Below are 17,731 nucleotides of genomic sequence, written 5' to 3' on the forward strand. Positions count from 1 at the left end.
TGAAGTAATAATCGTTTCTTTTTCCTCTCCTCCTTCGTGACGTGAAAACCTGTACAGTAATCTCCCATGTAGAAAAGGCGAGGAAACGGAAAGCTGCAATAACTTCCACCCACGTGAAGTGCTGTAAACAGAGGACAGAGGGCTAAATCAAACACCCAGATTCCTTCTGCAGCAGCCACGCCTTGCCTTTATTTAATTTATTTATTTTCCTTGTCAGATTTCACTTCACAGTTGTTAAGGAGTAGAAATCAGATTTCAGGGAGGGCAGAGGAAGCTAACTGGCTGGAACCAGACTTGCCTTGTCCCTTTTTTTGGCCACCTTATCTTTTCAGTCACTAACCACATCCCACCCGGCTGTTCAGCTAGAAGTTAATGTTTGACGGAAGTGGTTGCCTGTCGGCTAGAGGGAAGTCTCGTCACTCAGAAGCTGGCGGGGCAAGGAACAGGGAGTGCCTGGAGAAAACCCGAAGGGTTTAGCCTTCCTTCCATCAGGAAGAATTGGATGCACCCTGAAGCGTGTGAGGAGGAATTAGGTACAGGACAGAAACAATACTTAGAAGAAAGAAGCATTTCCTTCGTGGTTCTTCTTCTTCTTCTTTTTAAAGCGAATAATGGTTTGTCTCATCTCTTTCCTGGATTGACTAATCCACTAATGTGACTGGTGTGAGGTGCTGATTCAGAAAAAAAAGTTGTGTTTCCTGTTTGGGTGTAGGTGAGTCATTGCTATTACTTCACAGCTTCTACCTGTGTGAAATAAGCTTCCTAGAATGCAGTAGGCCTTGGCCTGTGAGTAAACTTGTAAGCTTTGTTAGGAAGGATGTTTGGATCAGTGACATGTTTTGACCCACCTTTTGTCTTTCTTTCCTCCATTGTGTGTGTGTCTGTGATTAGCTCTGCTCATGGAGACAGGAAACAGCCAGCGGGATTGTTGGGATATAATTGATGAAACCCACATTAAAGAATTTGAAGTGGATCAATGGATCAAGATCACCCTAGCCCTTATCTACGTCATCATCTTTGTGGCAGGCATTGTGGGCAACAGTGTCACCATCCGGACAACCAAACTGCTGCAGAAGAAGGGCTACTTGCAGAAAGAGGTCACAGACCACATGGTGAGCCTTGCATGCTCGGACCTGCTGGTCCTCTTGCTGGGGATGCCTGTGGAGTTCTTCAGTATGATCTGGACCCCTTTCTCCACCCCTCAAGGCAACCTCGCCTGCAAGCTCTACTGCTTCCTTTTTGAGGCCTGCAGCTATGCTACGGTGCTGCATGTGGCCACTCTCAGCTTTGAAAGGTACATTGCCATCTGCCACCCTTTCAAGTTTAAAGCTGCTTCTGGGCCGTGCAAAGTGAGGATCCTCATTGCCTTTGTCTGGATTACATCTGTCCTTGTGGCCTTACCTCTTCTCTTTGCGATGGGCACAGAGTACCCATTGGAAGCCATCCAGGACCACCGAGGACTGGTTCCCTGCAGCAAACCCAAACCCCGGCACCACATGCCTAACTTGATGCTAAATGTCACCATATGCACCAACTTGTCGTCTCGATGGAAGGCCTTCCAGTCTGGTATCTTCACTGCTTTTATTGTGTATGTCGTGGTGTTGGTATCTGTGGCTTTTATGTGCCGGAATATGATGAAAGCCCTGATGATCCACAAACAAGGGACCTTAGCCGTGAGAGGGGAGAGAGAAAGCCAAAACCAGTACCTAAGGAAAAACAAGAATCCCGATAGCAGGAGTTCCAGAAAACAGACTATCCTTTTCCTAGGTAAGACCCTGTGTATGTACATGTATGTGTGTGTGTGTTGGTAATGACTCTGCAGCTACAAAAGGAAAGACAAATGGCAGGGTGGGATTGATTCAGTAGGAAATGATGGGAAAATGAGGTGGGTTTCATCTCCCTTTTAGTGTTCCACCATTCCCTATTCATTATGGAAATAATTCTGCTCAGCACAAAGCAAATGGCATAAATTGCATGGAACCTGTGCGGTGGTGATATTAAAGTAAGCATTAGTGCCTTCAGAATGTGCATTTGAGAGGAATGGTTTTCATTTCAGCTGCATTTCCCTTTTCTTTATGCACAGAACCAAGTAACTCAGCTTTTCAAGAGGCTTCTCTACCCATCCTGTCCCACTTTCCCATCATCACTTAAAGAAAGCACTTTTGATTTAAATATTTCAATTTTAAAGCTAAATGCTTATCTTGTGTAGTGTTATAATTTTTGTCTCGTTTGAATTAAGCGGGGGATCCTAAAATTCAATTTGCTTTTACTAGTCATGCTGCTTGATAACATCTTATCCCCCATTTTTAGATAAACGAAACTAGTTTTTTTTATTTTTTATAGGCGAAGTGGGGGAGATGTATGGAATGGGGTTCAAGGAAAGGAAGCTTTTTACATGTTGATCTTGCCGGAAAGAATGAGGAGCCCTTTGCAAATCACAACCTTAAGCTGCAATTGTAAATCCTTTACTTGGCAAAAGTCCTACTAGCATCACTAAGAATTATTTCTGAACAAATAGGTTCAGGACTGGAGTGCTGATTAAAAGACTTTGTTTGTTTTTAAACTGTTCCAAAAAAAACCCAAACAAACAAACAAGCAGAAACAAATAATGAGCCTCGCAAGCTCCAAATGCTACTCCAAATGTGTGCATTCAGAAAGCTTAAACCTGAGATTTGGGTTGTTGCCAGGGCCACTTTCATTTACATGAAAGTAAATGCTCATGTGCTTTTAACAGAATCCCTGGTAGCTGAAACTGTCCTGGAAAAAATTAGAGTCTGGCTCATGATGACGCCCAGCCCACCTGATCCCACTCCACCCTCTGGGCTGGCATGGAGGTGGCAGTTGTGGAGACACTGGTTTTCAGACGTGTGGGCTCTCCAGACTACTTCCAAGAATTAGCAGCCTTTCCTTGGGCACTATGATTCCTGCCTATTTTGCCTCTTTACAAGACTTAGCCTGAGTCAGTCACAAGCCTGGCAGCAGCCACGCATATTCTCAAGGAGGTTGTCACTAAATGTGAAGACAGTGGCATGCCATAAGAAACCTTCAGATGCCGAAGTTGCCATTAAAGGTATGAGAGCAGGGGCTCTTAAAAAGTTGGAAGCCTTTCTTTCAACTTATTTGTTTTTGCTAGGCCTTGATCACTTTAAGCCAGCCAGATAGTTGCCTTTCTTGGAATTTCCCCTCCCCGCACCTAGAGCTTATTAAAAGACCAATAACTTGGGAATTATGTTTGATTCTGATCTCTCTTGCCACATTTTTCAGACTAAATCTAATCAACTTGTCATCTCACCATCTTGAGAATCTTTCCAGGCTGTGATCCATGTAGCCTCAGCATCTTGTTGAGAGCTCTTAGATGTGATTTTCATCATGTTCTGCTTGAATTGCTGCAATTCCTCGTTTTCACTGGCCTGCTTTGTACGGTGCTAGCGCTACAATAAACGAATCAGCTAACATACCAAACCAGAGTGCACAACCAAACCAGAGGAGATTTTAAAATTGTTTTTCTAGAGGTCCACTACATTTGGGGGGAGGGGTAAAGGGTGTGATAAAGGGGGCACAAATTACATAGATTACATAGATTAATAACTGCATCCTCTGCTTTTTTTAGCTCCTTGCGCTTTTGCTATGATCTGTGAAAAGCCCCTGCTCGTTTCTTGTCTATAGAATGAATTTTCCAACCAAAAATCCCAGATGCAGTAAATGTCAGTGCTGGCTCTATTTAAAAAATAGATTGTATTGGAGAGGCCCTGATAAGTTTTGAACTGTAGCAAGGGCTAGTAATCTACCATCAGTTTGGGAGAAGTGTGCAGTCAACAGAGGTATGCTCAGACGAAAAAGAAGCCAGGTGTGTGTGAGAGAGAGAAAAATATGGGATGAGAGAGTGGCGAATATATAATCAAGGTTGCTTTATTGTGGCCTTTTGTTTTATTTAGTAAGTATATTTCTAGTCCATATTCATGGTTGTGCAAAGACGATAGGATTTATGATGGAAATATGTGCTACACCAAACAGGCTGGTTCAGGTCCAGTGATTGATGAAAAATGCCATACTACTTGTTGCCATTTTCATTATTAAAGCTAAGAAGAAGAATGCACTCCACATACATTATATTAGTAAGCCTTGTGAGGAAGGTCAGTATTGTTGTCTTCATAGGTAAGATCCGCATTGGGAGAGAAACAACTAAGAAATAAAGGCTTGCCTAAAGTGCATCTAAGGAACGCAGGTGGCACTGTGGGTTAAACCACAGAGCCTAGGGCTTGCTGATCAGAAGGTCGGCGGTTTGAATCCCTGTTACGGGATGAGCTCCCGTTGCTCTGTCGCAGCTCCTGCCAACCTAGCAGTTCGAAAGCACGTGCAAGTAGATAAATAGGTACCGCTACGGCTGGAAGGTAAACGGCATTTCCGTGCGCTGCTCTGCTTCCCCAGAAGCGGTTTAGTCATGCTGGCCACATGACCCGGAAGCTGTATGCCAGCTCCCTCAGCCAGTAAAGCGAGATGAGCGCCGCAACCCCAGAGTCGGTCACGACTGGACCTAATGGTCAGGGGTCCCTTTACCTTTAAAGTGCATCTGGTCAGTTCCTGGTGGCTGGCATGATGTGAACAACAGAAGACTTGATGGCTGAGTTTCTAAGCCATAATGCTATACTCACACTGGCTTAGTTTTTCTTACTTGCATCACCTTTACACATGATTCCAGTTTAGTACTACAAAGTTAAACCAGACCTGGAAAGAAGGGCCATTTCAAAAACCCAAGTGTGATTTCATTGTGGTTTTTGGTTCAACACTTTGCTCTTTTTATGTGCTTTCTGGTTGTTATTGTTTTTCACCTTAACCTTTTCTAGTGTTTCCATATACTATCAGGATGCTGTGTACTTGGATGAGTCATACGATTTGCTTTCGCACCTGGGTTGGTTTGTCTGTTCTTTTGGTGAGCAACATCACTGTGACTAGATGTGCTACAGCCTTTGAACATTATTTCGTCGCCTTCCCAGGTGACGGTACCACAATGCACTTCATGGGAATTGAACAACTGGAAGTTAATCTGTGGGTCGCTACAGTGGGCCATATTCTAGGAACTGTTACCTTCCTGTCTGTCAGGCCATGTCTTTTCCCTGCCTGCATTTTCATACACATTCAGAAATATCCACATACTTTAACAGGATAGAGCATAGGGATTTCAGTTTTGTCTCTCTTATCTTCCATAGTATAAAGGAGGGGTGGGGAGACAGCAAATCCAGATTGATTGGAAAATCTCTGGGTGATTTGTGATTGATGGCAAAAGATTTTTGACTCTCAATTGTTTACCAATAGCAGCAATGAAATAATGCCCCTCTCCCACAGATTATATACTTTTGAAGTAGAAAAAAAAAGCTTAGGATAACCTAAGTGGATTTTTGTGTGAAGGAACTCTGCGCTACATTCAGTTCTGATGCTGAAAACAGTTCTGGGCTTAGAATCATTTAATTCTAAGCACATATATTTTGCATCTGGTTGATCGCAGGGTTCTAGTAAACCCTGGTCAGGGTAAGGTTGCATTACCACGCCTACCATGTAGTTGTGATGAAAAAGCATACTTCTCCGCCATTGATGCATCTACAAGTGGTGAATGGGCTTTGTCATCTGTGCAAGAGAGCATTGCTCTGCCACCCTTGGCTGCAACAAATTTGCAAAGCACTTAGAGGGGGGGAAATGGTCTTGGATACAAACAGAGTTGGATGCCACATTTAGAGCAAGTCTACTGGCAGCATACAGAGCATTGTCTGCTCCATCTGCATTGGATTAATTTTTATTATTGTGACCAAAGGATGTGGACACGCTGCTTAAAGGAGTGCATCTGGCCACCTGCTCCCTTGATCGCGCCCCATCTTGACTTGAACAGGATGTACCTGAACTAGAACTAGTTCCTTTTTAAAGTGAACTTTCCAAGGACTGAGTCTACCCACCACTGGCATACATAACATAAGATTTTTTTGAAATATTCTAATATCTGAAAATACGATACTGTAGTTTTGTCAAAAGTCAGGAATGACCCCCTTTTCTGTAAGATGAAGACAGGGCCTTCAAATTTCTTCAATTTGAAGACCCTGTTATCTGTTGCTATCCTCATATGCTACAGCACTATTAGCATGTGTGATCTTTCCTTGGACCTATCAATACACCAAGTTCTCAAGGTATATTTGTTTTTCTTTGTTTGAAAAACTTTTGTTCAAAGAAGAAAAAGAAAGCCATTCTGTAACTTCTAGTGATAATTTTGTCTGCAAGCAGGTTTGCATTAATGCCTGCAAGTGTCTATTGAGGAAGGGGGAGGGGAGGAGAAGGGTGTTTAGTGTCCTCCTCCCTGACTTCTGTGCTGTATTTCAAATTACTCTCTTAATATGAGTCTCACTAATTAACTTTGGTTAGAAAATAAATTAATGAACAGAAGACAGAAACCATGGCCTGCATCCATGAGAATAATACATTTTGAAGTGGTGGCTTTCATAAGAATTATGCTTTAGGGTGCTTTTAACCCAGGCAGAATGAACAGATATATTGTTTACAAATTGCTGAATTTAAACATTGTGATGTAGCAGGCCTGTTTGAATTTCATTTAACAGATGGGTCAAATTAAAACAAATATTTGCTCATTCCAAATGTATTTCACATTTAATGTGAAATGTAAATGACAACACGGAGCAAGATGTGTTGAAGAGTCTAGCAACAATAAAAGCAATTTAGAGTCTCTCTCCTCTAGTTGTTAAAAGTGATAACTTCTATAAAGCAGAAATTAAATTCATAAATCTAGTACTCAAGAAGGAAGAGCGTAAGTTGAAAAACAAGTGGTTTTAGTGCTATGCTTTGGTGCAATGTTTGAAAAATAATGAAAACAAATTGAAAACATTTTAGTATGTGTGTGCGTGCGCTCATGCACGCATATGTGAGGAAATGTTTTCTATATGATATTTAGAATCTGCCCAAGAACAAGAACATAAAAATGGCAGGCAAGGGTATAAATAAGCTTGGTGAAAAAATTCTAAAGTGGATATTGTAATGTATGGGAGAAACTCGTAAGGCTAAAATTTGGTGTAGTCTCTCCTACAACATTTTCCCCATAATTTCTACAGTTTTGCAGTACCCTTTTCTCATTAAATTAGTGGTCTCAAACTGAGACAGGCTTACTGTGGGAGGAGAGAGTCTTACAGCAAAGCCATAGGCACACTTCATTTAAAAGCAGTTAAAACCTAGTATTCTGGCCGAACAAAATGGCTGTTAGGCATGGAAGGGACACAGTAGCCTGGTTTACACATAACACTAAATCATTGTTATACTAGCCATGATTTACACATTATTTGCCCCATAGATAATCAAATAAAACAAATCATAGTTTGTTTCTCTGAAGTTTGGTATGTATTACAGCTCCTTTTATCTTGTGCATTGGTAGTTTTGTTAGCATGGTTAAACAAACTATGGTTAAGGAAAGGTGCTGAGTTCACACACAACACCAAGCCATAGTTAAATCAAAGCAAGGTTTGTAAGCCAAACAACAAACCATGGCTTCAGATCATCTTTTTTGGGAGGGCAGTAAACAAACTATAGCTGCCCAGCAGGATTCACATATAACACTAGGACATGGTTTAGAAAACCATAATGTATTAAACCATGATTTAATGTTCTGTGAGAACCTGCCAGTGAACATATGGGAGATTCTGGCCACAAGAGGTCTTCCTGTTCATTGTATTGCTGGTTTTAGGCAGAGTTTGAGGACCACTTTACATGTTTCATTAAAACCTGGAGTGTATCTGTAGTGCTGGGGAGGAGAGAGTGCTAATGCTTTTGTTTCCTTCACTCCATTTTCCCATCTTAAATCTGAAGAAAGAGCTGTTATTGGGGTATGGGGGTGGGCTCAGGAAGGCAGAGTAAATATAGAGGGATTTTAAAAGGTTGAGAAACAATTGAAGCTAATAAGTGATTATGAGAGAAATAAGCCTTTTTACTGCACAAAGAAGTGAGCTGAATTATTCTCCCCTTGACATCTAGCTATGTATGACATCCCTGGAGTAAGTGACTGACATATGCCCTTGCCTTGGGCATGCTAGTGTTATGTGCACATAATCTTAGGATATATCAGCACCATCATATTTTACATGATTTGTGCTGTTAAATATTGTATAAGGTTTGCACAGTCCTGTCCATATATGTCACTGTGGGCCTGTCAGCTCTGGACCTTTGACAAAGATAGTGGTATTTCATGAAGTCAGTGCAAATCTTACTATGATGGTCATTAGCACAAGCAGTGTTTTATTCTGATGCTTGCTCAGGAAATGTGTCTTTAAATATGACAGTGAACCTAACCATTTGCAAGGAATTTCCAAACCTGAGTGCTGAAATGGGTAGCTAGGGGAACTGCTTCTGAGGATTATTCTGTTCAGTGGACAGGCTGCTGTCAATGACAGGGGCATGGTGCAACTTTTGGCTTCAAAGGAGGTGGAAAGAAGGGGGAAAATTGCAGTGGGACTTGAAAGAAGGCAAGCAAAGACATTGAAAGAGGAGGAGAGAAGCCGATTATTACCTTCTGTTTGAACATTGGAGGAGTGATGGTCTAATGTTCAAACAAGTCAAGCACAAGCTCAGGGAAGAAGAGAAAAAGAGAGAGTGATACTCAGAAGGGGATGGAGGCATCCAGGACCTCAAGCGTGAGAAGGGAGAGATTCAGGGGAGAAGGGAATCCTGGGGAGGGAAACCATGAACTTTCCTTCCATGCTGACTTGGAGGATAACAAGAAATAGGGATGGTATGTCATCAGCATATTGTTAGCACCTTAAACTCCACAGGGATGTTTAACAGAAGCTTGTAGTAGTTGCACTGCCCATATCCTGTTGGTCATCTGGCCTCAGAAGTGGCTGACAGGGAGGGTGGGTGCTTACTTGGTGCCTACACTGGTATGGAGTAAGTCAGGGAAGTGATGACGCTGCTCCTCACCAGCCATTCCTGTCTGACCTACCTAATTGTCTAAAGGTCCCCAGAAAGCCAGGGAGCATCATGGGGTCATGAATGCTATCTGTCTCTCTTCATCTCACCATTCCATAGTGAAACTAGGGCCCTGACAGAATCCCCAGCCTTCTCACCCAGGACATGGGCCATTATAACTTAATTCAGCAAAGGTTCAGCAAGGGTTGGTTTGATTGGAACTAGATGGAAGTGGTGACAGCAGTCACAAAATTAAAAGACGCCTGCTTCTTGGGAGAAAAGCAATGACAAACCTAGACAGCATCTTAAAAAGCAGAGACATCACCTTGCCAACAAAGGTCCGTGTAGTTAAAGCTATGGTTTTCCCAGTAGTGATGTATGGAAGTGAGAGCTGGACCATAAAGAAGGCTGATCGCTGAAGAATTGATGCTTTTGAATTATGGTGCTGGAGGAGACTCTTGAGAGTCCCATGGACTGCAAGAAGATCAAACCTATCCATTCTGAAGGAAATCAGCCCTGAGTGCTCACTGGAAGGACAGATTGTGAAGCTGAGGCCTTAATACTTCGGCCACCTCATGAGAAGAGAAGACTCCCTGGAAAAGACTCTGATGCTGTGAAAGATTGAGGGCACAAGGAGAAGGGGACGACAGAGGACGAGATGGTTGGACAGTGTTCTCAAAGCTACCAGCATGGGTTTGACCAAACTGCGGGAGGCAGTGGAAGACAGGAGCGCCTGGCGTGCTCTGGTCCATGGGGTCACGAATTCGACTAAACGAATAAACAACAACAAGATGGAAGTGGAGTGTTTACATGCTAGCTGACTAGTGGAAAGGGATTACCTCCTTGTCCATGTCAATAGAGTAGGAGACTATTAAATTTGCCCTGTGCAAACTAAATCCTTACTTGCTTGCCTATCCAGACCAAAATGGACTCTTTTGGAGCCAGGGTGCTAGGAAACACATCAAATGGCAGTGGAATTTTGCTCTCCCAACCACTGCTCAAATGTCTGGCTAACTCCTTTCATTTCTGTCTTTGGTCTTCTCTCTCTTTTTGAGAATGTATTGATTAATTGATGGGGGGGGGGCAACTCCCATCTCTTGCAGGGGCGCAATTAGTGCCAGCACCGTCCGTTAAGAGTTTGGGTGTAATCTTCGACACCTCCCTTTCCATGGAGGCGCAGATTGCAGCTATAACAAAGGCGGCATTTTTCCATCTCCACCAAGCTAAGCAGTTGGCTCCTTACCTCTCTCGCCCTGACCTAGCCACTGTGATCCACGCGACGGTCACCTCCAGACTGGATTATTGTAACTCGCTCTACGTGGGGCTGCCCTTGAGACTGACCCAGAAACTCCAGCGGGTGCAGAATGCTGCAGCGAGACTCCTTACGAGGTCTTCGCTGCGAGATCACATTCACCCGGTGCTATACCAGCTGCACGGGCTCCCGGTGGAGTACAGGATCAGGTTTAAGGTGCTGGTTTTAACCTTTAAAGCCCTATACGGCCTAGGACCCTCGTACCTACGGGACCGCCTCTCCTGGTATGCCCCACAGAGAAACTTACGGTCTTCAAATAAAAACATCTTGAAGGTCCCAGGCCACAGAGAAGTTAGGCTGGCCTCAACTAGAGCCAGGGCTTTTTCGGCTGTGGCTCCGATCTGGTGGAACACTCTGTCACAAGAGACCAGGGCCCTGCGGGACTTGACATCTTTCCGCAGGGCCTGCAAGACAGAGCTGTTCCACCAGGCCTTTGGCCAGGGCACAGCCTGACTCCCTCCCTCGGCAATCTTCGCGGAGCTCTGGCCCAATGGTTGCCAGTGGCTTGAATTAATTAATTTTATAATGAATGATTTTAGAGTGTTGTTTATGCTGTACTTTTGTACTGTTTTATTGTTGTTAGCCGCCCTGAGCCCGACTTCGGCTGGGGAGGGCGGGATATAAATAATTTTATTATTATTATTATAACTTACAAACCCCCAAAACCTTTCAGCATTTCATGTAGCTGCTGTCTCACAGAAACAGTTTTCAAGAACCCAGATTTCTTAAAAGCACCGACACCTGTGTGAAGTCAGAAGTTTTCTGCAGAAAGACATCTGTCTGTATATAAATATTTAGTGTGGTTATAAACCAAACTCTTGACCCCATCCACAATAAGAGAAAGTGCTGTAAATTTTGCAATGTGGAAAGCACACGGTACATGCTGTGACCAAAGAAGTGCATTGGGAAACCAAAAGTTAAAATTGCTACAGAGGTGGATGTTGCTTAGATCTAAATTTCCTTTAGTAAGGCTGCGTTTAAGTACACCAACAAAAGAAGGTTTAGCATTGTTGATTGCTTTAACAAAATACTGAAATATGTAACTTATTTGTGAAGGAGCAATAAGGTGTTTCACATGTGGGCCTGAAGCTAGCAAGAGGGATCAAAAACATCAGGTTAAGTATCACAGATGACAGGTTTTGGTTCTTCATACTGGTGCATGTACTACTTTTCGGCAGTAAACCACATACTGTACAGTGATTGCCACAGTGTGGTTGTATGGGAGAAGGGAAGGAATGCCAGATGGGGAACTGAAAAGAGTCTTCATTGCACAAAGTGCATGCTGAAAGAGAGTGCTGTGGTATATTTTAGTCTATGGTAAATACAGTTTTGTACTTCTGGCTTTCCTCTGTGTTTCTGAGAATCCGGAGGCCAGCAGAGTGTAAAGAGAAACTGTGTGTGCACTAAAGATATTTACCTGGAAGGAAGACTCACAGTTTTTGGTAAAACCAGTTTCCATTTTTTAATCATTATTATAGTGCAGGCTTGCAAACCATTATTCCAGTTGCCTGCTCCATTTGCTTGCCTCTTTCCCTCTGATTCCATGACAACTACTACTGCTCTATGGGACCTCCCCTGCAATACAGATGTGCCCCCCAATCCCCAGACCACAGCAGTGGGAAAAGGGTCAAAGTCTTCCCCAAGTCACAGTTACAGTCCAAATTGTAGGCTTGCCCTGAGTTGTCCATCCCTTTGCTCAGACTTCCACTGTGTGGTTGAGAAGGAGGAGAAAGTAGGAAAATGACCTTTTCCACCAGTAGGAGACACAGGATTTGGCAGCAGAAATGACCATGAAATCTCTCTTCTTCCATCCTGGCTTCATTCTTTGCTTTTGAGGCAGGAAGGTAGTAGTTGGTGTCCACCTGCTCTCTTTCTCATTCTCTCTTGCTACTCAGGTGTTTGAGTGGCAAAAGGCAAGGCTTTTCATAGTATAATTGCATAGCAAGGATTAAACACACATACAAAGCAGACAGTCATTCATTCATTTGCACAGACTTTAACAGGACTTCAGTAACATTTTCCTCTCCAAGGCTGAGAGCTGTTGTTTGTCGTTGCCATGAAACTCCCTCAGTAGTGCATACGTCTGCATTTTAAGGAAAACTTGTTTGAAAATACAAGACATTCACTCCAAACATAATAATTCCCCAGCTCCACAAGTAGTCATGGAACACAGTCTGATTCTATTCTAGTTCTTCAAAAAGAAGCCTGCAGAAAATTATTATTCAGGAAGTGTGTACTAATTGTTTTGCAGCTGAGACTTTAACTTCACAGAATGGGCTACTTTTACATCTCAGTTGGGTTGAGACATTTGGTTTGGGCCTCAGATCATATCCCTCCTAGTGGTGCTGTAATAAAACTGCTAGCACATTTGCAAAGCTAAGTAGGGTCTGGTATGGTTTCAAATTGGACAGGGGACTGTGTGTTGAGACTAGATGATCCTGGGAGGTCCCTTCCAACTCTACAGTTCTGTGAGGAATAGAGAAGGGAATATATGTTGGTACTTGGCACAGAAGCTTATTTGTTGTGCCTGTGACTAAAGTTCTGTTCCATCTTGCCAAGTGAGCTTGGTGGCCTTCCATGAGCATGGTCATTACGGTTGTGGCCACTCAGTTCTGGAACATTCTTCCTTTATCCAAACATCACAGTCCATCTCTTTGACCTTCCAAAATGGAAGATGTCTCTTGGGTTAGCTTCCAATATGGGTTGATGCTGATGGCATTTAGTGATATTGTTCTGCTCCTTAACTCTGTATAAATTCTAGTAACAACTTTAGATTTTTACATTTGTAAACCATTTTAAGAGACCAGGCTATAAATATTTCAAGTGAAATAAAAATAAGATTTCTTTTTTAAGAAAAATAGTCTTTAAAAAGGTTTCTTCAATAAACAAGTTGTCTCTAGAGAACAATGATGATAGAATTTGATTGTGAGTGCTTTAAAAATGGTTTATAGTGTTCTACAAAAATAATTTGACAGAATGGCGCTGAAAATGAAAACAACATTTTCCTGCCGTGGCAGCTGTTAAAATAGCAGTTGTGGTATGCGAATGTCTCAAGTGCTCTCTGTGAAAAATATGTTGGACTTCAACACAATGAACTACCCAGTTTTCAAAATTAAGCAGCCTTTAGTGGATTCTGCCCATACAGGCACAAGGTGTGGTGAATAGGGGAAGTGTCTCCTCCCTATGAACAGGCAGCATGTTACCACATTAAGGGAGTTAACTAATGTTACGATGCACTTTTTAGAATTAGGCTATGTGTGCATTACTGCAGCTAGGTTGCTCTTTTTCTCAGTTCGGATCAAAGCTGGTTTGCGGGGAAGTGTATCAAACTGCAGTATTTCATAAGAAGCGACTGGATAGATGCAGATTCTGGCTAATGTCGTGTGCATACTGCTTCCCAAAGCATAGGTGGGGGTGCACCAGATGGGAATGTGTACACAGCCACTGTGAAAGCTACCACAATGTTATTTAAGCATTCCTCACGAGGTGGGTGGGTGGGGGTGTTAGTTGTATAAGCACAAGGGCCAGTAGATGGCACTGAGCAAGGAGGTCAGAGGTCGCAAATATGAAAATAGAGTTAGCTATGTTTTAGTGTCCTGGCTTTCTGCTAATCCTACACTTATGTGCATGCAAACTGTACATGTGTAGACTCTTGTAAGGAAGTCTTGCACACAGCTACCTTGTGAGGCAAGCCAGTTGTGCACACATCTCTCTTTTGACTAGGTTTCTGCCACAACTTCTCTTTTCCCTTGCAAGGAGGAGGGAAGGACAGATCTGCGAGCAAGCATCTGTCTGGGTGAGGTAGCTACCATATTTATTACGTTTTAGCTTGGGTGGTCTTGATAGACAGCCTGTCATTTGCCAATCAACTGAGTTTCATGTAGCCAGGAAGGCACTCATAACACCTTTTTGAGCCAGGAGATGAGACTGGAAAGGTGTTAATTAAAAAGGATATTGCTTGGGCTGTCCTTAGTAGACTTGACATATCAAAGGAGTTTTTAGATTGTGTACTGGAAAATAATGTAAAAAATGGGTAAAAGGATTAAAACTAAAATCGCCTGTATCATAAATTCTGTTATACAAGTCGATGGTGTGTCCACACCTGGAATACTGTTGCTTTATCTCAAAAAGGATATTGTAGAGCTGGAAAAGGACAACCAACATTATCAAAGGGTTGTTGCAATTCCTCTATGAGGAAATATTACAATATTTGGGGCTTTTTAATTTTAGAAAATAGGCAATTAAGGGAGGGTCATGGTATACAGGTGTATAAAAATATTTGCATACCCAGGTACTCTGAGCTCACCACCTATTGAGGCTGTGTTTGTGGAAGCTGAAAAGACCACAGTACAGTGTTTTCAGTTCAAATCAGGTCACAACTTTATTGTTTACAGATGAAAGTGAGTTTGGCTTAGGCATTGGGTATCACCTGTATCAACCAGCCCACCTGCTAGAAAATTTTGCTGGGGGTCAGTCCTGCTTTGGGGCTGACGAAGACATACATCAAATGGGTGCAACCTCAACAGGATTGCCACCTTAGGAGATACTATGGCCCTCAGTCCCTGCCTGGACATATGGACTGAACCACTTCCCTTAGGGTCCCTTTAATGGGATACCCCGATTCATTGCAGGGTAAGGCTTACAACCTTCCATCCTTGATTAAGGATTTTACCCAATGCCTTACCCACCAAAGTTGTGATAGTTGCTATAAGGTAGGCAAAACCCCCAGACAGAGCCAATTAGTCCAAAGGAGAAATTCATCTCTGGCCCTGAATATGGCAGTCGAAAGTTCCACAGCAAGTTTGTATGGAAGGTACCATCCCCTCTGGTGGGTGGGTTTAGCCATGCAATAAGGGTGAGAGATCCATAGGCAGACTGAGGTGCTGAGGCAAGGAGATGAGCCTTATTTAAGCCTATGGAGCAGATCTGAGTGAAGACTCAGGAAGGAGTCCCAGGCAGCTCCACCCCCACTAGGTCCCGCCTCCAGGCCTGCCTACAATTGGCCAGTTTACAGGAGGGCCTGAATTCAAATCCCCACATGCAGGTGGTGAAGGATGTGATGTCTCCTGCCAGCCATTGAGAACAGAAATAAGGCACCTAGTAATGGTGGTGGGGCAGCGTTGTGCTGCAGTGGCCATGTCACAAAATAGGTGAACAGACATAAGGTGTGGAGAAAAGAAAAACAGGCAGTTTATTGCCAGAAGTGATACTCCCTCGCTGGAATAGCCCAAGCCAAAGTAGAAATGATCTGGATGAAATAAGTGAAAGGGGGGATGTTCCTCAATAATCCTTGTGCATCCACACTCTTTTCTCACCAGGGCTACAGGTGCTAGGCTACTTGCTTAAAATGGTATTAATTTGGAGGAGTCGCCATATTTATGCATTCCCATGCCTGTGCCGTTATGGGGTCTGTTGTATGAAAAGCTGGAATGATTTAGGGACTAGGAAGGGTTTCGATGTTTAGCCCTTTCATTAGCAAGGGACACAAGCTAGGATACAGGAGCAAATATGGAGGAATTCTGGCAAAGGCTGGGCCATTTCCGCGTGTAAAGAGGTGTTTATGACAGATTCCTAACTGAATAGCTCAGCACAGTATGCATTATGCCACGTATACTACATCTATGCTTTGGCAGTTAAGTTTGTGTTAACACTGACACATGAACTCAATCAATGGTTTGGTATTTGCAGTCACAGCAAAAAGAGGAAAAAAGAAGGCACCTTAATTTGTTGCTAAATAAAACTTTGCACTTCCTAAATATCTATTAATATTGCAGCAAGCTGCTTTGAAGGCATTTTGCAGGCCTGACCTATAAAATATATTGCTGTAAAACATAATTAGCGACCCGTGTTGGATCTTTTTTGCCTTCCTATATCTAAGACAAAAAAAAAAAAGAGACCAAAGCCCAACACTCTAAAGCTGAACATCTAATTTTTGTACAATCAATCTACTGTTGGCAGATTAATGTGTAGCTCAAAATAAGGATGTCGTGCGTAGAAAGAAATAGCCTTTCAAAAGATCACTGAGGAAATATATTTTCTGAGGCACCTGGCAAATGGATTTGCAGTAGGACAGATTACTTCAAGCACTCTGCTAAAAATATGTGCTTGACATCTATAGATGACTCGAGCACTGTAAAACTTGACAATGGTAGGACTTCTGTTACAGGAAAATTAGATGTTTCTTCGTAGGCTGAAAATTGTCTGTGTTTGGGTTGTTGTTGTTTTTCCCTCTTTTACAGAAAAAGATACAGCTTGAGGACAGAATGAAATTGAAAGAACAGCTTGATTGATTGGTTTTCAGAAAAAATATAGCTTTAGTTCATGTACTTTAGTTGACTTCCTTGGAGTTCCTTGTTACACTCTATTGCGTTTCTTCTTAGGCTTCACTGGAGTTATCAGAGATGTAGATACTTGTGTCTTGGAATTATTTTCATCTGGATGTCCCATGCAATAGTAATCATGTGAGAGATTAATGGATAGGATGCTTGATAATGGACAATATTTCATCATGCGTATGAATCTCATGCCAGTCTAGGCAAATATTTATAATTGATTGGTATGTGGGATGTGTTGCCATTTACATGAAAACTATTTGGCTGCCCTGAAGAATGCCTTGAAAAATGGGTCACAGTTAAAACGGTGCTTTATTTTTTAAAGTGAGAGGTGCCAGGATTTACCGTAAACTAGCGTAGAGGTCAGATCTTCCGATTAGGCAGCCCTAATCCCATGTGGCTTAGGACTCAAAAACCTGGCTAATGATGATGGGAGGCCCTTCTCAGTATCCCATCTGGCTGAGCTGCTGAGGTCCTTTTCAGTAATGGCTTCCCATTTGTGGAATGCTTTAACCAGTAAGGTCTGACTCACATTTTTTGGCACCAGGCAAAGACTTACCATCTCTCTAGGGATTGTTAATTTTGCTGGTAGTGATATGTGCTAGCTAGTTACTTTAATGACTATGCTGTAATAGTAATAATTTATTATTATGGTCAAAGACCAGTTCAAGAAGCACAACTGAGACTGCTTTCACAAGAGTGAAATAGTCATTTAAAACAATATACAATAACAGCTTATAGATTAAAATTAAAATAGTCTCATGAGCACAAAATGACCTAAGGTTAAACTAACATGCATATTGCCCCTAGGACACCCAGGAGGACGGCTACTATGCTGTTTATGTAGTGTGGTGATTTTTTTTAATGCACCACTGGTTTTTGTTTTTTTAAAAAATTAGTTCTCTCTTAATTTTGTTCTCCAGATTTACGGTAAGTTGCTATGAGACTGCAAATCCCCCCCCCCCAATATCAACCATCTTGAGCTGTACAATCAGCGGAGGATACCCTGTTGCTAGTGCTACCTCTGGTTGCTGTTAGGTTGATGTTTATCCTTGACAGGGCCTTCTTGGTGAAGGTTCCCTGTTTGTAGAATGTCCTCCCTTGTGAGGTGATTTTCAGGATAAATTTTAAAGTATTC

General features: G+C 42.5%; 1 protein-coding gene across 3 annotated transcripts in view; it reads left to right on the forward strand.

Moving 5' to 3' along the window:
* Positions 1-273: 273 nt before the first annotated feature.
* GPR39 (G protein-coupled receptor 39) overlaps positions 274-17,731 on the forward strand; it is a 122,865-nt gene continuing 105,407 nt past the window's right edge. The window contains exons 1-2 of one of the 3 annotated variants that reach the window (XM_053405222.1): positions 274-614; positions 892-1,767. In XM_053405222.1, coding sequence (XP_053261197.1) covers positions 503-614; positions 892-1,767 — 988 coding nt within the window. In that variant the 5' untranslated portion in view covers positions 274-502. Of the gene's footprint in view, positions 713-891; positions 1,768-17,731 lie in introns of all 3 variants that reach the window. The other 2 variants (XM_053405229.1, XM_053405238.1) reach the window with 2 other exon arrangements.

This window comes from Podarcis raffonei, chromosome 1, assembly GCF_027172205.1.
Source record: "Podarcis raffonei isolate rPodRaf1 chromosome 1, rPodRaf1.pri, whole genome shotgun sequence".
Lineage (NCBI taxonomy): Eukaryota > Metazoa > Chordata > Lepidosauria > Squamata > Lacertidae > Podarcis > Podarcis raffonei.